The sequence below is a fragment of the Canis lupus genome, chromosome 28 (genome assembly GCF_011100685.1).
Source record: "Canis lupus familiaris isolate Mischka breed German Shepherd chromosome 28, alternate assembly UU_Cfam_GSD_1.0, whole genome shotgun sequence".
In the NCBI taxonomy this organism is placed as follows: Eukaryota; Metazoa; Chordata; class Mammalia; order Carnivora; family Canidae; genus Canis; species Canis lupus.
In genome coordinates, this window is record NC_049249.1 from 26,113,166 (window position 1) to 26,137,433 (window position 24,268).

Here is a 24,268-nt window from a genome sequence, read left to right on the forward strand (position 1 = left end):
GCTGTCCTCATTTTCAGATTTGAGGATGAAATTTCTAGTACTGATATTATAGGGGGATTGTGATTTGTTGTATTAATGAAAATCATGGTTTTCTTTTTTTTCCCCCCTTTCCCTTTCAAAGGAGCCACCTCTCTCTGGACCTTGGTCTTCCTTCCTTAAGTCACTGCGGAGGCATTTGCAAAGCAAGCCAACACTTACATTTTATTCACTTAAGTAGAACAAAGCAACTGCTAATAGAAATAGCCTGATAACTAGTGGAAAAAAACACAGGACTGATGGAAGCCACGGGACTTGTGTTTAGAGCTCGGTTCATTACTTTCACCCAGCCCGCCACTGACAAATCTTTCAACCTTTCTGAGTCTCTCTATCCTCATCTGCAAAATGGGGTTAATGGAGGATTTCATCTGCAACGTGGGGGATAAAAGAGATGAAAAGAGATGACGTGGGTACTTTATGCCCGAAAATACATGAGTTGAATCTTAACAATAATATGACTGTGCGGTTACAGCTAAAACTTTTTCTCCTTTCGCTGTCAGAAATGCCTTCGGTAGATTTCAAATTCTTTTTCACACAGTCTGCTCTTCTTTGGTGGGGGATCCCATTACATGGCTTGTAACTCGAGTATACAGGGCTGCAATGTGCGCTCGGCTTCCTTTCTCAAGGGCTGATGCGAGCTTTTAAGAGAAGACACAAAAGTACAAAGCAAAAATTTCAGCACATGCCATCAAATCTTGGAAAGTCATCTAAAGGAGGAAAAGATTGTCGCTGAGAAAGGAAAAAGGCTCTTTTCTGGGCATCATTTCTGCTCTTCTTGGAAAAAAAAAAAAAAAAAAAGCCCAGATGTTGCAATATTTTTCAAGGCAGAGTATTGTCCCAGATGGAGGAGGAAACCCTGACAAGCAGAGAAAAGGAGATACCTGGGGCTCGGAGGCAGCACCGGGAAGGGGGGGGGGGCGCCCTGGGCTCAGAGCCTCGCAGCTCTTTGTTGGGGGCGGGGGAGCCCTCATTTCCGTGGAAGAAATGGCTCCCCTCGGCCAAGTCCCTCCGCGCTCGCGCTCGCGCTCGGGGCTCCGCGACCCCCGCGGCCCCCAGGCCCCGCCCCTCCCAGTTGGTGCGGACCCCACAGCGCGTGGACTGCGGTGCCTTTAAGACTTTTGCCTGCTGCACATGCTCAGCTCTTTGTGCGTTGTCGGAGTTTTTCTAAGAAAAAAAAAAGAAGAAATAGGCAGGAGGCTGGGGCGGGGGAGGGGGAGGGGGAGGGGGAAACGCGGGGGGAACGCGCTGCACTTTCGCAGCTGCGGCCGGCCGACGGGAAGGGCCGCTTTTTTGCTGAAGCTGCGAAGCCGGCCGGGTCCGCCCCTCGGCTGCTGGGGCTCCGGGGCGCGTGGCGCGAGCGGGGCCGGGGAGGGCACGAGGACCGCACCTGGGGCCAGCCTCCGCCGCGCGCGCGGGCCGGGGGGGGGGGGGGCGCGGGGGAGTCCCCGGTCCCTGTCAGGGCGGGGCGAGACCACGGCGCTGGGCCCGGGGGGGGGGACACGTGGGCTCGCGCGGGGGGCGCAGGCGGCCCGGCCCCCCGCGCGCTCCAGCCGCAGCCCCGGCGCCCGGCTGACGGCCCGGGGGAGACGGCGGCGGCCGGGGGCGCGCTGGCCGCCGGCCCGGCGGTGCGGGACTGAGCCCCGCTTCCCGGATTCCCCTCCCGCGTTGGGCGCGCCCACCTCGGGGCTCCCGCGGCCCCCGCCCTCCCCGGCGCGCGGGGCTGGAGCGCAGGCAGTTGGCGCGAGCCGCGGGCGAGGCGGGGCCGCGCGCGGGTCCCCTCCCCTCCCCTCCCCTCCCCTCCCGCCCCCCCGCCCCCTCCCCCGCCCGCAGGTCCCCTCCGGAGCGCCCCGCGCCGCCCGCGCCGCCCGCTCTCCGCCTCCGCCTCCGCCTCCGCCTCCGGCCGGGCCCCGGGGCGCCGCGGCGCCGGGCTCGGCTCGCGGAGGACAAGGTCAGGAGAGCGAGAGGCGATGCCCGAGGGCGCCTGGCGGGAGCCGAGCGGAGGCGACGGCGACGGCGACGGGGGTCTGTCCCTGCTGACCCGGGAGCGGGACTGGGGCAGGCGCCGGTGAGGAGGAGGAGGAGGAGCAGCAGCAGCAGCAGCAGCAGCAGGAGCGGCGGCGGCGGCGGCGGCGGCGGCGCGGGCTCCTCCGGCCGGATTCCCCTGTCCGCGCCCCCCGCCCCCCGCCCCTGCGGGCATCGCTGTCGGCGCCTGCGAGCTCTGCCGGGCCGGGCAGGGGCGCCGGGGAAGATGCAGCCGGGGGGCCGGGCCCGCATGGGCCCCCCGCAGCCCGCGGCCCCGGGGCTGTGCAAGGCTCGGCCGGTCCGCGGCGGCGGCGGCGGTGGCGCCTCCTCCTGGCTGCTGGACGGGAACAGCTGGCTGCTGTGCTATGGCTTCCTCTACCTGGCCCTCTACGCGCAGGTGTCCCAGTCCAAGCCGTGCGAGAGGACCGGCTCCTGCTTCTCGGGCCGCTGTGTCAACTCCACCTGCCTCTGCGACCCGGGCTGGGTGGGGGACCAGTGCCAGCACTGCCAGGGCCGGTTCAAGTAAGTGCCTCCGCCGGACCCCGCGCCCCCGCGCCCCGCCCGCCCCGCCCCCGCCCTCCACGCGCCCCCGGGTCCCGGTCCCGGTCCCGGAGCCGCCCGCAGCTCGCCGGCCCCTGCATCCCGGGCGCCCCGGGCACTCGGCCCCGCGCGGAGCCCCGCCGTGGTCGGGATGCCCGCAGCGACTTGTGCGCCCCTGCCCTTGGGCATTTGCGTACTCCGTTCACGGTGCCAAACACCATTCTGTTAGGTACCACCCCCCCCCTTTTTTTTAAATAAAAAATCATGCAGGTAACTCTTGAAATGCTTGAACGTTGCAAAAATATTCAAACAATGCAGAAGTATAAGGGTTAAAAGTCACGGTCTACCGGTGCCTCCCTCTACTCGCATCGCCCTGCTCTCTAGAGAGGTAACACTGCTGACATTTCGGTTTATTTAGTGTTATAATAGTGATCTTAAGAGTTCACGGTGGGCTTACAAGGTGCCAAAGACCGTGAAGCGCCTGACGTGGATTATCTCATTTGTTCCTCGCAACTCTGTGAGTTATTAGGATTATTAGGCCGGATTTACAGAGAGAACTCGAGGCGATGAATTTAAGTCGTTTGCCCAAGATTATTACACGGTAGTAAGGTCTGAGTTGTGGTTCCAAATCGGCTAGCCTAACTCTAGAATGTGTACATTTTAGCCAATAAATTGAATTTGCCAGGACAAGTTTAATTGAGAATACAAGAGTGATTTTGGGTAACCTGAAATGAGGAAATGCCTGGACTTTTTAACGTGAAGATAATGGATTTTTCCAACTGTTTATTTCACTATCAGTTGTTGTGTGAGACCATGACTTTGGTTTTTCTCTGAAGCTCAAGGCCCCAAGGAGTTTGCTTTACAACAAGGATACTTCCCCTCTCTTGGCCGATGTTTATTAAATTCCGGCCTGATATGAAAAAGAAATAGGTGAATGGATGGGTGGGTGGGTGCGGGGAGCAGTAAGTACCATAGTTGAGGCCGTTAGGGTAGCCATCTAACCATTTGCAGATAATAGTCATTAAGTAAGGCAACTTTTTAGACTTCTAGGTAGCTACTGTGAAATTTGGGGGTTGTTTTGTGGCTCCGAGATTATGCTATATAGATTACTGATATTTGCTGTTAGGATGATAGCAAAGTCTAAGTGAAATGTCTTGGGTTCTAAGGCAGAGGAATATGGTTCACCTTATTAATGGATTATAGGAGGATGTCCTGGAAATTTTAAATACAGCATATTTTCCTTTTTTTTTTTTTAAACTGTCGCAATTTTGAACAATGCCTGCTTAAAGGGCACTTATAATTTTAGGTAGATCCTACTATTTAATTTCCAGCAGATTTTTGGAAGTTAAATCTCAAAATAGAAGTTGATGAAATCCATTTGTAGCAATAGATTGAAATGTTTTCTTCCTACTGTCACAAACTAGTATAATACTGTAGTTTTTTTGATACTTTTTTTTTATTTGAAAGAGATGCTAATTAAAAGTTTTAAGTATTTCAGGATAAGGAAAGCTATCTTACTGAATTGTGCTTGTGAGTAGCCTTTATTACTTAAGTGGTTTTAAATTTTTTTTTAGATTTTTAAATTTTATAAGAGAGAGCACAAGCAGGGGGAGTGGAGGGCAGAGGGAGGGGGAGAAGCAGGCTCCCTCCTGAGCAGAGGGCTCCATCCCAGGACCCCAGGATCACTACCTAAGCCTAAGGCAGACTCTTAACCCACTGAGCACCTAGGCACCTCTACTTAGGTGTTTTTAAACTTTGGCTATGACAATTGCAGCGAGCCTTTTTATCAAGCACGAATTTTGAACATATAGACTGATAGCCAACAAAACAGCTGCATCGATTTTTGATATCTTTCTAGAAATAAGTAGGAAGATAACTTGGTACATATGTGATTGAGAGATTTTGACCTTTTTGTGGGTTGATTTGCTCCATTTGTCTAAAGAGGACAAAGATTCCTGTAGTCCCAAGAAGCTCCTCTTACATTTTATAGTAGTGGAACTTGTTAATCAACTAGATCAGCAGCCTGTAACCTCACTAGCCGATGTTGTCCCAGTTAGTTGGAAAGATCACAGGTCAATTTAAACTAACTTAAATAACATAAGGAGATGGTATTCATAAACATAATACATTAGTGAGTAAAAGAGGAATAGCTTCTTAAATATAGTTAAATAACAACTAGCCCTGAACTAATCATTGAATATAAATCATTTCCTTGGAAACTGTTATTTCCTGTGATTCATTGTACTGTATTGATAAGTATTTTTTCATTTCTTTATGGAATACAAGCTATTAATCAGAGTAAATATAACTGGTACTACTCTGTTTTATGTATACTCTTAGGGGTAAAATGTAGTATTTAATGTTAAAGGGAAGAATCAATTCAGAAGAAAATTCTTCCTGGTAAAGTATATGTTAAGCTAAAAAAGGATGATAGCTTGTTTTACTCAGCATTTGAAGTAATATCATAGTGAGAAAGACTTTACCTAGAAATTCTCACTTCATTAATTATCTTGAAAATCTTTTACTAAGCTGAAGGATAGCAACCTAGCAAACAGATATCAAAAATGATCAATCTTGGTAAGCAGGTGTCAAAATTAATTGGCTGGTTCCATGGTAACTTAGTTTTTTTTTCTACGGTGGGGATTTCACTAGGGAATAAGAGTATTCTTCAAATGGTTCTTTAGAATGGAAGATTGATGGTGGGGAGGGATGCAGAAGCAACTATGGTATCAAAAGTGGTACTTTAGTTCTCTTAGCACTGATTCCAGTCTTCTGTTTCTATTTGAAAAGAACAAAACACTCAGAATTATAAGTCATTTCTCGCATAGGTAAAACAAAATGAATACTTTGAACCTTGTCTGAAAGGCTTGGGAAAAGACAGTGCCAATTTGAAATCTAATAATTAAGGATGTAATATACGCTAATTTGAAGTATATTTACTTGAGTACCTTAGTATAACATTAGACTAGAGAACATTTTACTACAAGATTTGTTTAAATGAATTACATTTTCTTTTAGAAACTAGTTGTTTAGAATTTTTTCTGTAGAGTAGTTGAGATTTATATTTATATAAATTTATATTTCATGTTCAGACTTGGACATTTTCTGGCTAATGTGACTTAGGAACCTATGTTTTCTAATTTGTAAGCAAGAAAACTAAATTAATGCTCTGAAATTGGAAAATATCTCATACTGTGAATAATTTCTAAATGTAACTTTATTAAAACATTTATTGAATATTTAAAAAATCTATTACATTTTATTGTATTTTTAATGTATATTGATTTTTTAAAAAAGATTTTATTTATCTCAGAGAAGAGAGCACATGGATGCACAAGTTGGGGGGAGGGGGAGAGGGAGAAGCAGACTCCCTGCTGTGCAGGGAGCCCTACTGGAGGCTTGGTCCCAGGACCTCGGGATCATGTCCTGAGCTGAAGGCAAATGTTTAACTCACCGAACCGCCCAGGTGCCCTGTAATGTAGATAGATTTTTCTTAATCTCTTAGGTTAATCAAATGTAGATACGGAAATTCTCACATTTTTAGTAGAAGTATTCTATTTCTGGTGACAGCAATGATGAAGATATAATATTGGGACTTCATTGCTGTTAAAAACAGAAAGGGGGGCACCTGGGTGGCTCAGTGGTTGAGCATCTGCCTTTGGCTCAGGGCATGATTCCCAATTTCCTGGAATCAAGTCCCACATTGGACTCCCCAGAGGGAGCCTGCTTCTTGCTCTGCCTATGTCTCTGCCTCTCTCTGTGTCTCTCATGAATAAATAAATCTTAAAAAAAATAAACAGAAAGGGACAGGGTTAAAAGTGTAAATATGTTTCCTTAGCTACTACTACTAAAAAAAAAAAAAACACATTTGGAATCATTTCTATTAATAGAAAAACTGTCAGTAACTATAAAGTTGCGTTGAATGCTCCCTGACCTCAAGTATGTTTGTTTTTCTTTAATTTGTTAATATTTTTACCCATAAGGTTTTTTTAAGCTTTTATTTAAATTCCAGTCATTAAAAGCACTTCCATACAACTCTTGGTACTCATTGCAATAAGTGTACTCCTTAATCCCCATCACTTACTTAAAACATCCTCCCTCCACCACCTTCTGGTAAGAGTCTTCTTTATTTAATTAAATTATTTTTTTTTTTAGAGAGATAGTATGTGTGCATGGGGGGAGGGCAGAGGCAGAGGGAGAGAGACAGAGTCTTTTTCCTTTTTTTTAAAGGTTTTATTTATTTATTTGAGAAACAGCATAAGTGGGGTGGAAGGTGGATGGGTGGGGAGGGGCAGAGGGTGAAGTTCAAACAGACTCCCTACTGAGCAGGGAGCTGACTGGGGGCTTGATCCTAGGACCTTGGGGTCATGACCTGAGTGGAAAGCAGACACTTAACCAACTGAGCCACCCAGGGACCCCAAGAAAGAGAATCTTAAGCAGGTTCCACACCCAGTAAGGACTTGTCAGACTATGTCACTCCTTATTATATATACTCTTATAGTGTTCTTTTTCCTTTTTGATACTTTCAAGAGGCATTATTCAGTTATGATTAAAATTTTTTCATTATTTTTAAGACCTTTTTTTGAGGTGTAATTGACATGCAGTAAACCGAATGTTTGTAATGTTTTATTGTACATATACACCTCTGAAACTATCACCGCAGTCAAGATCATAAAAATACCCACACCCAAAATTCCATGTGCCTCTTGATAATCCCTGTACCCAGGCAAATACTGAACTGCTTTCTGTCACTATAGATTTGTTGGACTTTCTAGAATTTTTTGTAAGTAGAATCATATACTATGTACTCCTTTTTATCTGGCTTTATTCACAGTTTATTCATTTTGAGATTCATTAATGGTGTATCAAGGATTTATTCTTTTTAGTTACTGTGCAGTATTCCAATGTACGGATATACCACAATTTGTTTTTCACCCAGTGATGGATATTTGGGTTTGTTTCCAATTTTTGGCCATTCTTTATAAAGCACATCTGAACTTTTATGTGGAAGTCTTTATATGGACATCTGCTTTCTTGGGTAAATACAGAAGAATGGAATGGCCAGATCACATTGCTGATACATATTTACCTTTTCAACAAACTGACAACTTTTCCAAAGTGGTTGTATTATTTACATTCCCACCAGCAGTATATGAATGTTAATTCACAATGTCACCAACACTTGGTATGGTCAGTCTTTAATTATGAGGGTTCTAAGTGGTTTGTAGTAGTATCTCATTGTGCTTTTAATTTCTGTTTCTCTAATAACTAATGATGTTGAACGTCTTGTCATATGCTTACTTAGAATCTATATATTTTCTTTGGTGAGGTGTCTGTTCAAAACTTTTGCACATTTAAAAACATTTTTTTCTTTCTTGTTACTGATTTTTATGAGTTCTTTACACATCTGGATACTAGTTCCTTTTCAGATTTATAATTTGCAAATATTTTTTCCCAGGCTGGGGCTTGTCTTTTCATTCTCTGAGCAGTGTTTTCAAATAACACAAGTTTTAAACTTGATGAATTCCAGTTTATCACTTTTTTTCTTTTATGAATTTTATTCTTGGTGTTAGATCTAAGAAACCTTGGCTTAAATTGTTATTTCTCTTTAATTTTTTTTTCTAGAAGTTTTGTAGTTTTAGATTTTACATTTAAGGTTTATAGTCCATTTTGAGTTAATTTCTGCATATGGTGAGAGGTATGGATCTCAATTCTTTCTTTTTTTTCTTTTGCATATAGAAATTCAGTTGTTCCAGGACCATTTTAAAAAGACTATCCTTGAGGTGCCTGGGTGGCTCAGTCGGTTAAGTGTCCAACTCTTGATTTTGGCTCAGGTCACGATCTCAGGGTTCTGGGTTCAAGCCCTGCATTGGGCTCTGCACTCAGTATGGACTTGGTTTGGGATTCTCTCTCTCCTTCTCTCCCCGCCCCTTTCCCTGCTTGCCCTCTTTCTCTCTCTAAAATAAATAAATAAAATCTTAAAAAAAATAAGACTATCCTTTCTCTGATAAGTTGCTTTGTATCTTTGCCAAAACCACTTGTTCATATATTTGTGTATTTCTGAACTCTCTTCTGTTCCATTGATCTCTTTATTTGCACATCAAGACAAAAATGTCTTGATTATCGTAGCTTTATAAGTCATGAAGTCAGCAGGTGTTAAGTCCTTTAATCTTGTTCATTTTTCAGTTACTCTGGCTCTTCTAGGTTCTTTGCATTTCCATATGAATTTCAGGATCAGCTTGCCAATTTCTACAAAAAAAAACCTGGGATTTTACTTGGAATTATGTTGAAGCTATAGATTAATTTGGGGGACAGTTGACACCTGTCCCTCAAATTAATCTCAATATTAATATTGAATTTTCTGGCTCATGAACGTGGTATATGTCTCCTTTTATTTAGGTCTCTTTTAGTCTCTCAGCAGTATTTTAAAATTTTCAGTGAACAGGTTTTACAGCTCTTCTCAGATTTTTCCCTAAATATTTCACATTTTTTGATGCTATTATAAATTATATATATTTTTATTTTTAATTTCTGATTGTTCCTCTTATTTGGAAATACGTTTTTTTTTTGTTTATTAATCTTGTATCTTTCAGTCTTGCTAAACTCATTAGTTACAGATTTCTGTAAATTCTTGATGATATTCTGAATAGATTATGTTGTTTGCAAATAAAGATACCTTTCCTCCTTTCTGTATAATCTGGATGCCTTTTCTTTTTCTTGCCTTATTTCACTGGCTAGAACCTCCATTGCAGTGATCTATACTTGTGGTGACTTTGGTCAACTCTAAGCAATTCATGATTTAGGGAGATTTTATATATATATATGTATACATATTACAGTATATATTAGATTTTATTTATTCATGACACACACACACACATACACACAGGCAGAGGGAGAAGCAGGCTCTATGCAGGGAGCCTGACATGGCACTCCATCTGGGTCTCCAGGGTCACGCCTGGGCTGAAGGCGGTGCTAAACTGCTGAGCCAACTGGGCTGCCCATAGAATATTTAATTCTTCTTATTTTGTTTTTATTTATTTATGATAGTCACAGAGCGAGTGAGAGAGAGAGAGAGAGGCAGAGACATAGGCAGAGGGAGAAGCAGGCTCCATGCACCGGGAGCCCGACGTGGGATTCAATCCCGGGTCTCCAGGATCACGCCCTGGGCCAAAGGCAGGCGCTAAACCGCTGCGCCACCCAGGGATCCTCTATTATTTAATTCTATTTATTTATTTATTTATTTATTTATTTATTTATTTATTTATTTATGATAGTCACAGAGAGAGAAAGAGAGGCAGAGACACAGGCAGAGGGAGAAGCAGGCTCCATGCACCAGGAGCCCGATGCGGGATTCGATCCCGGGTCTCCAGGATCACGCCCTGAGCCAAAGGCAGGCGCCAAACCGCTGCGCCACCCAGGGATCCCTATTATTTAATTCTTAAGTATGATGTTATCTGTAAGTTTTTTGTAAATTCCTTTTATCACATTGAGGAGGTTTCCTTCTGTTCTTAGTTTGCTAAGAGTTTTTATTGGAGATGGATATTAGATTGTGTTTTCTACATCTGTTGAGATCATCATGTCATTTTTCTGTTTGTTTCTTGATATTATGAATTTTGTTGCTTAATTTTTAAATGTTAAAACTACTTTACATTCCTGAGATAAACACCATCTGAAACGATTATGTTTTCTTTCTTTATATGTTGTTTGGAATTGATTGATTAGGATTTTGCTTAGAATTTTTGTATATATGTTCATGAAGGATATTGGTCTGTACTTTTTGTATAATGTCTTTGTGCAGTTTTAGAATCAGGGTAATACCAGCCTCCTAGAATGAGTTGGGACCTTCCTGTTTAGTTTACTGGAAGAGTTTGTATAGAATTAGCATTATTTCTTCATTATGTTTGGTACACTTCACCAGTGAAGCCCTTAAGGTCTGGAATTTTCTTTAACTCCAAATTCAGTTTATTTAATATAAATTCATTTGGTTTAGCATATAATACCACAAGTTCAATTTATGTATTATATATAGGACTGTATAACTAGAATTTGGTCAAATTTACTGGCAAGAATATTGCCCATCTTGATAAACATTCCTTGTATAAGTGAAAAGAATGTGTGTGATGGGTGGAATGTTCTATAAATTTCAGTTAGATTGAGTCGATTCATAGTTTTATTCAAGTTTTCTAAAACCTTTTTGTCTACTTATCAGTTATTGAGAGAGAAGTATTAAAATCTTCAATTTTAATTTTGCATTTGTCTATTTCTCCCTGCAGTCTTTCTTGTTTTGCTTTATGTATTTTGGAGCTCTTTTATTAAGTACATGAAATTTTATTTCCTCTTGATAAATTGACCCATTTTTTCATTATGAGATGACTATTGAAAGATGATCCTTTTATCATTCAGGTCTTTGTACCTTTTTTGAAAATCAGTTGGATATATCTATCTCTATATTTGTTTCTTGACTCTGTTCTGTTCCTTTGATTCATGTTCTGTCCTTTTGAGAGTCTCTTTTTTGACTATTATAACTTTATAGTAAGTCTTGAAATTAGGTAATGAGATTCTCAGAACTCTATTTTTATTTTTGAAAATTCATTTGGTTATTCTAACTCATTTGCTTTTCCACATTTTAGGATCAGTTTCTCAGATCAAAAAAAAAAAATCCTCCTGGGATTTTGGTTGGGATTGTGTTGGCTTGAGATTGTTTTGAGAAGACTAGCATATAAACAATACTGACTTCTCCATTCCATCAACATTTCTTCATCTATTTAGGTTTGCATGGATTTCTTGCATGTTTTGTAGTTATCATATATAGATCCTACATGTATTTTGTTAGATTTATACTAAATAGTTCATGTACTTTGATGCTATTGTAATTGATATTGTTTCTTTTAATTTCAATTTCTGTTTGTTGATCTTTATTATGTGGAAATACAATTGATTTTTGTATATTGACTTTGTATCCTTCCTGCAATGTTGCTAAACTCCGTTTCAGTAGCTTTTTTTATAGATTCCTTGGGATTTTCTACATACACAATTATGTTATCTGTGTAGAGTCAGTTTTACTTCCTCCTTTGCAATTATATGTATGCCTTTTATTTTTCTTCTTGCTGTATTGTACTGGCTAGGACCTTCAACTTGATGTTGAATAAGAAAATAATAGTGAATATCATTGCCTTGTTCCCAGTCTTAGGTGAAAACATTCAGTTTTTAAGCATATAGTATTATGTGAGCTGTAGGCTTTTTTGGTAAATGCCATTTACTAGGTTTAGAAAGTTCCTTGGTATTCCTTATTTTGACAGTTTATTATGTATGGATGTTAAATTTTATCTTTTTCCTGTATCTGTTGAGACAATCATTTGGTTTTTCTTTAGTTTGTTGATATTGGTGAATTAACTTGATTGATTTTCAAATGTTTAATCAGCCTTATAGTCCTGAGATAAGTCCCCATTGGTCATAATATATTATACTTTTTATATATTGGTGTATTTGATTTGCTATTATTTTGTTGAGGATTTTTGCTTCTGTGTTCTCAGAAGATATTACTTTGTAATTTTCTTTTCTTATAATGGCTTTGGGTTTCTTATCATGATAACACTAGCCCTATAAAAAAAGTTAGAGAGTGCCCCCTGCCCCTTCTTCTGTTTTCTGGAAGAATTTATGTAGAATTGATCTTACTTTTTTCATCAATGTCAGTAAAATTCATCACTGATGCCAACTGGGCCTGAGATTTTCTTTGAGGAAAGGCTTGCAACTATGAATTCAATTTTTAAAATAGATGTAGGGACATTCATTTCCTTTTTTTTTTTTTTTTTTGAGTGTGTTTTGGTAGATTGTCTTACAGAGATTGATTCGTTTCATCTGAGTTTTCAAATTTGTGGGAATAACATTGTGTATAATATTCCCTTATCCTTTTAAAGTTTGTGGAGTCTTTAGTAATATTTCTCACATTTCTGATATTGGTAGTTTACATTTTCTTTCTTTTTTCTTAGTCTGGCTATATATTTATTGACGTTATTGATCTTTTCAAAGAATATGTTTGGTTTAATTGATTCCTGCTCTTTTTTCTTTTATTGTTGTTTTCAGTTTCATTGATTGTTACTTCCTTTGGTTTTAATTTGCTTTTCTTATTCTAATTTCTTAAGATGAAAAGCTTACATCCTTAATTTGAGATGTTTCTTCCTTTCTAATAAAAGTATTTTAATGCTATGTGTGTTCTGAGCCCTGCTTTAGCTGCCTCTCACATATTGATAGGTAGTGCTTTCATTTTTATTCAGATCAATATACTTTCTAATTTTCTTTTAGACATGCTCTTTGGCTCATATAGAACAATTTTGTTTAACTTTCAAGTATTTGAGGATTTACCAAAGATTTTTGTTATTTATTCCTAGTTAAACTATGTTCAAAGAACTATGTTCATACCTTGTATGATTTCAGTTCTTACAAATTTGTTAAGACTTGTTTCTAGAAAAAAAATGTGGTGCACTGTGGTGAATATTAACATTTGCAATAGAAAAGAAGGTACATTCTTCTGTTGAGTGGGATGTTATAGAAATGTCAGTTAAGGCAAGTTGATTCTAATTGTTCAGGTAATTTATCTGTATGATATTGTTTAGTTCTGTTGATTCAGAGGAGTGTTGAAGTCTCCACCTGTGATTATAGATTTGTCCATCTGCTTTCACTTCTGTCAGTTTTGCTTATGTTTCAAGGCTTTTTTTTGGTGAGTGGATACAAAATAGAACTGCTGTGTTTTTTTGGTGAACTGACCCATTTGTCATAGTATCATTTTTTCCATCTTTTTCTTTGGAACTGTTTCTGCTTTATAGTCTACTTTGATATTAATAGCCACTCTGTTATATATATATTTCAATCCAATGTAATAATCTCTTTTTATTGGTTTGTTGAGACTATTTACATTTAGTATATTTGGATATATTTTGGTATTCTGTTTTAATTTGCTATTGTCCTTTCAGATATATGGCTTTGTATTATTTTTTATTGATTATGCTATTGTTCACAATATGCATACCTAACTTTTTGTAATCTATTCAGAGTTAATGCTATTTTAAAATTAGCAGGCTAAATTAAGTTTTATAACCATATTTGTCCATTTATCCATCTCTACTGACCTTTGCTATAATTGTCTTGTACATTACATCTACTTGTATGACAAACCCCGTTAGATAAAGTTATAAATTTTTCTTTCAACAACATATTTTAAAGAACCTAAGAGGAGAAAAACTGTCTATTTTATATTTCTCAGATTTTTGCTCTTTCTTTTGCTTTTTGCTTATCTATAGATAGAAATTTCCTTCTAGGATCATTCTTCTTTAGTGTGAACCACTTTTTTTTCCCCCCATTTCTTTTCAAACATGACTGTTGCTGATGTCTTTTCTTAATGTTTTTTGGCCTAACAGTACTTTTATTTTGCTTTGTTTAGTGAGGGATATTTTTGCAGGTACAGAATCTTAGGTTTTTAATTTTTTCAGCATTTTAAACAAGTCGCACAGTTCTTTTCTGGTCTTTCATGATTTCTGATGGGAAGTCTGCAGTAATTCTAATTGTTTTTCTTCTATATATAATGTCATTTTTCTCTAGCTACTTTCAAGATTTTTCTGAATTTTTTGTTTTAAGCAGTTCAAATTATGATGTATCTGGATGTAGGTTTCTTTAAATTTACCATAGGTGGTAGGGTTTGCTGATCTTCTTGAATTTGTATTTCTGTGTTTCATCAAAATGGGATTTAAAAAAAACATTATTTCTTTTAATATATTTTTCTGCAGTAATCTTTTTTGTTTCTTCTTGGATTTTAGTGACACTCATGAGGTTTTTGATTTAGCTTCACGGGTTCTTGAGGTTCTGATTTTTTAAAAAAATTTTTTCTCTTTCTTCAAATTGTATTATTTCTTTTGAACTATCATTAGCTTCACTGACTGTTGCCTCTATCATATACTTTCTGCTTTTGAACCCATCCAGTCATTTTAAATTGTGTAAGAGGTGGTATTTTTCATTATTAACCTTTCCATCATGTTCTTTTTGATAATTTTTCTTTCTCTGTTGAGAGCTCTCATTTCATTTTTTCTTTATCTTTGTCTTTTTTTTTCTTTATCTTTGTCTTATGGCGTCTAGTTATAATAGTTAATGTCTGTCTGATGATGCAGTTTTGGATCTTCTCAGGGTTGACATCGATTATCTTTTCCCTTGAGAAATGTTGATAGTTTCCTAGTTCTTTGTATGTTGAGTGATTTTTATTTATTCTGGACATTGTGAAAGTTATCTTGTATAAGTTATGGATCTTGTTATGTTCTGGGGAATGTCCATTTACTGATCTATCAGTTTACTTGTTTAGTTCTTTTTAGTAAGGAACAAACCATTTGGGTTCAAGTAGCAAATTCTCCGTCATGCTTTCTGAGGGTAATGGTTTTAATCTCAGTTCTGTTTTCAAAGCCTTTGGATCTGAATGCACACATGCCACTCAGGGACTAGTCTGAGACTTGTGTAGTGTTTTAAGTTTTAATTAATTTCTCAAAGGCTTCATTAAGCTGCTTTTTGGGTCTGTTCCTCATATGAGCTACTCAGATTGAACCTGAGTCTTAATGTGAGTTCATATGCAGAATTAGGGTATTTCCATCTTCAGCTTTTGTTCCTTCGGACACCTTGCATACTCTGATGTGCAGGGTACCTTTTCCTGGCCATTCGTGCTGGAAAGACAGAATTTCTCCTTTAAGAGCCCATGAATGTTTTGCTGTCATTTTCAAGGTTTGCCATCCTTTTCATCTCTTAGCCTTTGCTTTAGTAAAATCCTGAATTTTTTTCTACTGGGTTCTCACATTAGCTCTTGAATTGATTTCTCTGCTTCTAATTTTCCCCTTGCTGTTCTCCTTTATTGCTACCAGAGTTTGCTTCATAGAACACAAATTTGATCATATCTTTTCTTTGCAAAAGAGCTAGAATGTTTAAAGCAGCGACTCTAAGGTTTCTGATGAAGAATCTATTGTCATTCAAATTGTTGCTCTCATTTTCCTTTGGCTTCCTTTTTTCTTCTAAATTTTCAGAAATTTGGTTATGATGTATAGGAGTATAGAATTTTTTGAGTTTATTTGTTATTTGCTGTTTCTTGCCTTGTAGGTTTATATATTTTTCAGAATTTGTAAAATTTTGTTATTGTTTTTATTTATTTAATTTTTGCATTTTACTTATTTATTTATTGAAGCTTGATTTGCCGACATAAGTATAACACCCAGTGCTCATCCCATCAAGTGCCCTACTCAGTGCCTGTTACCCAGTTACCCCAATTGTTATCATTTTTTCTGGTATTTTTTTTCAGCTTCACACTCTTACTCTTTCTTCTCTCCCATGACTCCAAAGAGACAAATATTACTTCTTTGTCACTAAAGCCCTCTTCAGGGATGCCTGGGTGGCTCAGTGGTTGAGTGTCTGCCTTCAACTCAGGATGTGATCCCAGGATCTGGGATCAAGTCCCACATTGGCTCTTTGCAGGAAGCCTGCTTCTCCCTCTGCCTGTGTCTCTCGGCCTCTCTCTCTCTCTCTCTCTCTCTCATGAATAAACAAATAAATCTTTAAAAAAAAAAAAAGCCCTCTTCAGTCTGTTTTCTTTACATTCCGGTTGGATAACTTTTGTTTATCTTTATGCTCATTGATTCTTACTTCTATCATCTCCATTCTGCTATTGGGCCCATCTTGTGAGTTGGTATAAAAAATTTCACTTATCATATTTCCATTTCTTTATGTTTTGTTTCTTTACTTGAAACTTTTATTTTTATATTTGTTTTGAAAGTATCTGCAACTGCTTGTCATACCATTTTTCTGATAGCTGCTTTAAGATTTTGACAGGTAATTCCAGCATCTTTACCATGTCAATCGTGGTACCTCTATCTTTTTTCAGATGAGTTCAAATTTTCTTGTTTCTTGGTATGGCAGGTAATTTTGGATTATATCTTGGATATTTTAAGTATTGTGCATGAAATTCTGGTTCCTGTTTAAAAATTCTGCTTTAGGAGGCAATCAACTTGTTTTGGTTTAGCATACATGACCTTCCTTTTTTTTTTATATAATAGCTTTATCGAGTTTTAACTTATATACCATAATATTAACCACAGTAAAAAATAAATGAGTACAACTGAATCAGATCTTTTCAAAATGAAGTATCTTGCCTGGCAATTTAATTTCTTAATTTCTTCCTCCTACATCTGTAGCTTCTTTGCTCAATATGAAGTTAGCTTGACATTAGGCATATTTAACATGGCCAGAAATCTTGAAGTAAATGCCTAATTATAATATTTGGCCTAGAATCTGATTTTCAAATATTTGAGTGAAAGACTTCTGAGTACCCCCAAATAGCAACTATCAATTCCAATGTAACTTATCCACAGAGAAGTATTGATACACAGTAGCTAAAAGATTAAAATGCTGAAAACTTTTTTGATACTGGTTTTAGTAATATTCATCCTGAAGGCATTGTTTTGTCTTGACAATTATTATTTTTTTTTAATAGAATTTATTTATTTGTGAGAGAGAGAGAGTGCATGAGCTGGGGATGAGGCAAATGGAGAGGAAGAGGCAGACTCCTTGCTGAGGAGGGAGCTCATTGAGGGGCGTTATCCCAGGACCCCAGGATCATGGTCTGAGCCAAAGGCAGACGCTTAACCCACTGAGCCACACTGGCACCCCTGTTTTGGCAATTACTTGAAATCTGCATGAGATTGGGAAAGATTTGCAATGGAAATACAGTATTTTAAAGGATCATAGGAAAAAAGTTTTATTTGCTAGAGGAGAAATGGTGATGGTCTTACCAGGGTCATGCTACCAGCAATCAATTATTTTTCACCCCAAATCATGCAAAGGGTAGGGTATAAACATTTCCTTCCTCTTCTATCAGATGTGAGAACTGACTAAGCACATTATATTTGTTACCACTGAGGCCAGTCTATAGAGGAATCTTGTGTATGTGGTGCCAGTCAACTACTGTAGTCAGCTTGGTTAGTGTGTTTTATGTGAAGGAATACTGTGTGGCCAGGATATGATTTGTTCAAATCAGTGTTCTCTAAAGTGGGATGGTAACTAAGATAACTCACTGGAAAGTGGGAAGAAAATATTAGGACTCCTAGTATTGTTATTTTTAATTTTGATTTTTAAAATCTGTACTTTATAGTGCACAATATTTTTCTTTATTTTATTTTAATTTATTTTATTTTAATTTAATTTAATTTAATTTTTTATTTTTGAGTGGGCTTTATGCCCACTTAATTGACTGAGCCACCCAGGCACCCCTAGTGCACAATATTTTAAGTAGTACATGTTTACTTATATGTAAATATACATATATTTGAGTTATGTAATAAAAATTTTTACTGACAAAGGAGCATGTAATTAAGGTTTGAAGACTACTACTCTAGCAGATGAGGTCACCTAAGTTTTTATTAGGAGTCAGGTGGATGGAGAATGCACATTTAAAAGTGGAGGATGCACAGTATACTATGAAGGAAGCAGGAAGAAATATAAGCTCAGTAGTGTAATACAGTATCACTGTGGAGAAAGGAAAAAAAGTTAATACCAATGAATATAATCTAGAGGTACTCTTCATTTTGTTTAAATGTATAAAATAGTATAGTAAAATGTATAATGTTTTAATTAAAAATGTATAAACTATTAAACAATATTTTAATTAAAAATACTGTTTTTAAAAAGACTTCCATATGACGATGGCTTGCAAAGGTGACTCTCTATAAAGATTCTCCAAGTAGATTTGACTATTTCTTGAGTGGTTATTGTCAGCACTAAAACCATTTTTTCTGATAAACAGGATTTATTGTCTCAGAGACTTTGTAGTATTAAAACTACTGATTTTTTCTTATTTTATGTTTTATTTTTTTATTTTTTTCAAAGATTATTTATTTATTCATGAGACACACACACACACACAGAGAGAGAGAGAGAGAGAGAGAGAGAGAGGGAGACAGAGACACAGGCAGAAGGAGAAACACGCTCCATGCAGGGAGCCTGACATGGGACTCAATCCCAGGTCTCCAGGATCATGCCCTGGGCCGAAGGTGGCGCCAAACCGCTCAGCCTCCCAGGCTGCCCTTATATTATGATGTTTTAATCAAATTTTTTATTTATAGCCAGGATAGAGAATAATACTTCAATTGCTTTGATTTTAGTTTAATGTTTGTGCTTGTTTTCCTATACTTAGTAGTGGCTGTTCCTGTATTTTAAATAGCTTAGCATGTTTATTTGATCAGGGACTCTAGATTGGGCAGTTTTAGCAAGATGAGACATTTGAAGGCATATGGGCACATGACAGGCATGGGGATAGAGATTGGCAAACTTTTTCTGTAAAAGGCCAGATAATAGATATTTTAGAATTTGCAGGCCAGATGGTTTCTGTTGCCACTGCTCAACTCTGCTCTTGTAGCATGTTAGCAATCTTAGACATGTGTAAACAAATGGATGTAGTGGAATTCCATTAAATCTTCATTTACACAGACAGTGGGCCAGTAGTTTATGGAGCTCTGATCTAGATTAACATGTCAGTATGACCTCAAATCAAGAACAGGAGTGCCGCAATAAAAAATAGGTTAGTTGTTTGAAACTTAGAATACTTCGTAAAAACAATATTAGAAATAGCTAGTTCAGTGTCTGTTTCCATGGGTATATATTTTCCTCTGCAAATAGGCCATACTTTGTTTCTTTGCATGCTTGGTAGTTTCTTGTTGATTATTGTAACGTGATAAGTCTAGAAGTTAGAGTCTTCTCTACAGGTTTTTGTTTGTTTTTGTGTGTGTGTGTATGTGGGTTGTAGTTCATGATTTTTCTAAACTGCTTTTGTAATGACTATATTCTTTGTTGTGTATGGTCTCTAAAGTTTCTGTTCTTTTAGCCTGTGGTCAGCTAGTGTTTTGATACAGATTTCTTTGAATGCATGGAGCCAAGGAAAAAATAAAAAAATTCTTCTAGTCTTTGCAGATTGACTCTTTTGGAGCATTCCTTTGGTGCATAGGTAGGTTGTTTATGACTCTGCCTTAGCCTCCATTTTCTTTTTTGCTTTCAGTCTAAAAGTTAGCCAGAGATAAAATATAGTAGAGTCTTCTTAGGTGCTTTCTGAGCATGTAGTCTTCCCTGAGGATGCACGTGGCTTCCCAAATTCCCCTGTATGGGCTCACATACTGTATAGTTTCTCAATTAATTCTTCAAAGAATCTCTCCCAAGGTTTTCCTCCCAGGCTCTTGGTGTATCTATTATTTACTTCCACTGTCACCTTTTGCTTCATGAAGCAGGGGTTGTTTCTATTTGTCTTTCAGTGTTTTTGAGGAATCCTTCTGTATAACTGCTTTTTTGCTCTGAAGGGATTTCTTGCTAGGTATGGGATGATTTTCAATACTTGTATCAGCAAATGATTTCATGAGTTAAATGTAAAAGTATTAGGTAAATTTTAGTTGCTCAAGGGGTCATTGCAATTAAATTTATGGTTCCTTCGTTAAACCAATCTGAATAACTGTTAAATCTTTCTTCTCCATTCTTGTAACCATTGTTATTTGGATTGCCCTATGGTCTCATTGTTAGATATTACCCATTGATTCACTGAATGATTTGCATTTCCCCAACAAAGCAATGTTATTTCATGAGCCACTAAGTCTTTATATATACTTCAGTCAGCAATACTGTTATGTTTATTGTTTTTATATAGTGCTAGGTTAAGTTTGATTACATTTAGTTTAAGATTTTTGTGTGAAGGATATTTATAATTTTCATTTCTTCTTCTGTTGGTTTCATCAAGTTATACTATTTAAAGAAGTATTCCTTTCATCTAAAATATCAAATTTATTGACAGGAAGTTGTTCTCAATGTCTTATTCTTTCTGTAGCATCAGTAGTGAGGTTTCTCTTCTCCTTTTTGATAATGGTAATTAATATTTTTCTTCTTGGTAAGTTCTGCTAGGAAATTATTAATTTTTTTAATCTTCATGAAGCCAGTTTTTAATTGTGTTGATTTCCTTTATTGTATGACTTTTCTATTTAAGAGATTTCTGTTCTTCTTTTTTTAAAAAATATTTATTTACTTATTTGAGAGAGAAGACAGTGTGCACCAGTGGGTGAGGAAGAGAGGGAAAGAGAGAGAATGCCACACAGACTCTGTGCTGAGCATGGAGCCTGATGGCGGGACTCAATCTCACAACCCTAAGTGACCTGAGCTGAAACTAAGAGTCGTACACTCAAATGACTGAGCCACTCAGGTGCTGTAAGAGATTTCTGTTCTTTATTATTCCCTTCCATATACTTTCATTTGCTTTAATTCACTATTCTTTTTCTAGCTTCTTAAGCTGTAACTTTGAATAATTGATTTTCAGTTTTCTAATATAGACATTAAAAGCTAAAATTTCTCTGTAAATTCATCTCATAAATTAGCTTCATCTCATAAATTTTGCTATGTTGTGATTTTCATATTATTCAGTTAAAAATATTTTCTAATTGGCTTGGGGACTTAGAAGTATATTGCTCAATTTGCAAATATTTGGGGATTTTAAATTTATCTTTTTTGTGTGGTCAGTGTGTATGGGGCTGCCACTAATTTCATGGTATTTGGATGCGTGATTACTGTAGCCAGTTGTTATTGATTAAGTTGATTTAATTAAATTCTGATGTTACTTGCTGGCATGGCCTAAGAACAAGTAGTCTTATAAAGAGGGTGGGAATTAATTTTTCTCACTGTCAGCTTTGGCTTCTGAAGACTTTTGCAGGCTCAAAGTGTGAAAAAAAAATATGAGAGTTTAAGGTCCTCAAGCTCATCTATCCAGATGGTACCCTCCTAGGTATCAGAGTTTTACTTCCTCTTAGGGGCACTATCTTTAGCACTGTAATTTTGTTACAGTTGTGAATTAAACTTTTTTTTTTTTTTTTTGTTATAATTCTGTTCCTCTCACAGTCTGAGCCTGGGGCTGTTTTTCAGCTTGGATCTTCACTCTGAATTCAGGAGTAGAGATTCCTTCACTTTAAATGTTACAGAGTCCCCTGGCTTTTACACTGTATCTAAAATTAGTGGTTGGTGATTTGGGTCTTATAGGATGTTGGGAAAAGCTGCTTATGGGCAGGCGTCTCATAGAGGCACTCGGCTGGAGTTTTCTTCCTTCAGCTTATCAATGACTTTTTACAGCAAATCAACTAACTCTACACAGTCCTTAGAATTACCCTTGCTACTGTACTTCTCATATATTAGAGCTATTGCAACAGCCTGTTGTCCATGCATAACTTTCTACTGGTATCCCATCTCAGCTCACAGGTTAAGAGTCTTAGTCATTGTGATGCTGTGGCATGCCAGGAGTTATTACCATTCTGTCTACCATCTGCCCATTGAGTGATCCAATCCTAGAATCCTGTCTTGAAGATCTGCTTCCTGCTGGTAACTATTAGTTTGGTCACCGGCACCCGCCCCACCCTCCCGAAGCAGAAGTATCTGCTTTTACACTGAGAATTAGCACATATAATATACTTGGGAGATGCAGGGACACTGACTGAATCATACAGAGAAGTAGCCAGTAAGAAGTATGTTATCAAGTCACCTACCAAAGGGGGGGACTAGAGCTTAATCCCACTGGGAAGTACTGGGGAGAAAATGCACTGCAGTATAGTCCCAACAAAGAGGTAAGGAAGCTTAGGGTATTTACATTTTTATCCAATCATTCATTGACTAGGGGATACCTCTGGGAGGATATTGATTTATAAGCACTTTCAGCTCATCACATGCAGAGGAAGTGTAGGTTCCAGCAGCCAGAGGGGAGTCCTCCAGCAAAGATGCAGGTGCTCACCTAAGGAAGTCAGGCTGAGTGTATGGAAATAGCAAAGAGGGTCTGAGAGAGTATGGGGGTAGCACAGACACTGTTGGCTACTTCAAAAGATATATCTGTTTTCTACTATGTAACATAATGCCAAATTACTTTGCGAAGTTGTATGACAATTCTTTTTTCCACATCTTTGCCAATATTTGATATTATTCTTTTTAACTTAGTTTTGTTGTGTGCACAGTGGTGGTATGTAATTGTGATTGTATTTTGCATATCCTTGATTATTATTGATCGGTTTGGGTCCAATCAGAAAGGAGAATCACATAATCTTAACAGGGAAGGTTTAATGTAAATAATTTTTGATTGTACCAGGGATTGGGATAATGAGAAATTGGCTAGTAAGAAGTAAAGGTTTCTCCAAACGATGTAGAGATAGTGGATATAAGGAGGAGCCACTACTAACCTTATGGTTGAGATACAACACTTACGTACAAGTTCCCACCTCCTGGCCTGAGATCCAGACCTTGTTGAGAGGGCCTGGCTGTGGCTCACTGAAAGGTACAGTTGCTGTCATGCTGCACTGGTAGAAATTATTTGATATCTGCCCTTTGGAACTTGCTATGGTTATCTCACTGAGAGATGAAGAATGCTGTTCGTGAGGCAGTGTCTCACTGAAGGCACTCTGCTGCAGAATTTCCTGAGGGGAGGTGCTAGGAGAAGCTACTGGTGGCTGGCTTGCTGGCCATCACATTCTATAGGATCCTAGTCCTGGAGAAGCCAAGCTGCAGGAGATTGTTAAGTACATTGGAACCCGGAAACAAAACTCTTGTCTCCTATACTCTTTCTAGTGCACTCTGTTGACAAAGCATGCCAGCTTAACATCATGCCATCTGACAAAGAAAACATATTTAAAGGGCCCAGATCTATTTTCACAGAGTAGGTAAACTGTGGATTTTGAGGCAAGAGGCAATGGATAATTGGCACAGTCTACCCTTTGGTTATTCAGCTTCTTTATGTTTCCTTCTAAACATATGTGAATTCCCTAGCAAACAACAACACTGTATTTCTATCTAAGAAGATACACATATTCCAACTGAGGTTCTCACCCTTTGACCAAAAAGAAGAAGTACACAGTTCGAAGGGTCATTATATCTGTGGTTGGTTGTATTAATTACTCTTCATATTCATAGTCATATTGAATATGCCATTATCTAAAGTCTAAATTGTAGAGTTAACTTAAAACAAATTGTATGTAAAATAAAAATGAGGAGAGAAGATATACTTGTAACAAGCAAATAGAAACTGTGCAAAACTGTTATGATCTTTGTTTTTATGTGTTATAAGATGATAATTGATATCAGTGGTTTTGTTCTTCTACTCCCTATTTTATTTCCCCTGCTCTCAGCTAGAGTCTCAGGCTGTTGGAGTTTCACCTGGTAGAGTCCAGTGGGTTGATTTCTCAGTCATTCTGCTTTGGTTGAATATTTTTTATGGGCCTATCTTCTGGATCTCTCATCCTGTTTTAGCTATGTTTAAATGTGCTGTAAACCTGTGCATCAAATTCTTAATATTGATTAGGGTAGTTTTCAGTATTAGTATGTCTATTATTTTTTCAAATATGCTCTCTTACTTTTTACAGTTTTCAATTAATTGCCAAAGTTTTAAATCTTGTCTTTTGTTGAGCTTAGTAAAGCATATTTGTTTTATATGACACATCTGATAATCTCTGTAGTTGAAATCTTCAGTTCTCTTTCTGTTGTCTGTTGGTTCTTATTTTGTTGTCATGCATCTTCATATGTCTTAGTATCTTTAATTGTGGTAGACGTTTTATTTGAAAAGTTGTTATTAGAAATAATTTGAGGTCTAGAATGA

General features: G+C 38.2%; 1 protein-coding gene across 1 annotated transcript in view; it reads left to right on the top strand.

Annotated features, from left to right (window-relative positions):
* Window positions 1-2,284: 2,284 nt before the first annotated feature.
* ATRNL1 (attractin like 1) overlaps window positions 2,285-24,268 on the top strand; it is a 786,695-nt gene continuing 764,711 nt past the window's right edge. The window contains exon 1 of the mRNA XM_038578888.1: window positions 2,285-2,580. Within this exon, the coding sequence (XP_038434816.1) occupies window positions 2,285-2,580 (296 nt within the window). The remainder of the gene's footprint in view (window positions 2,581-24,268) is intronic.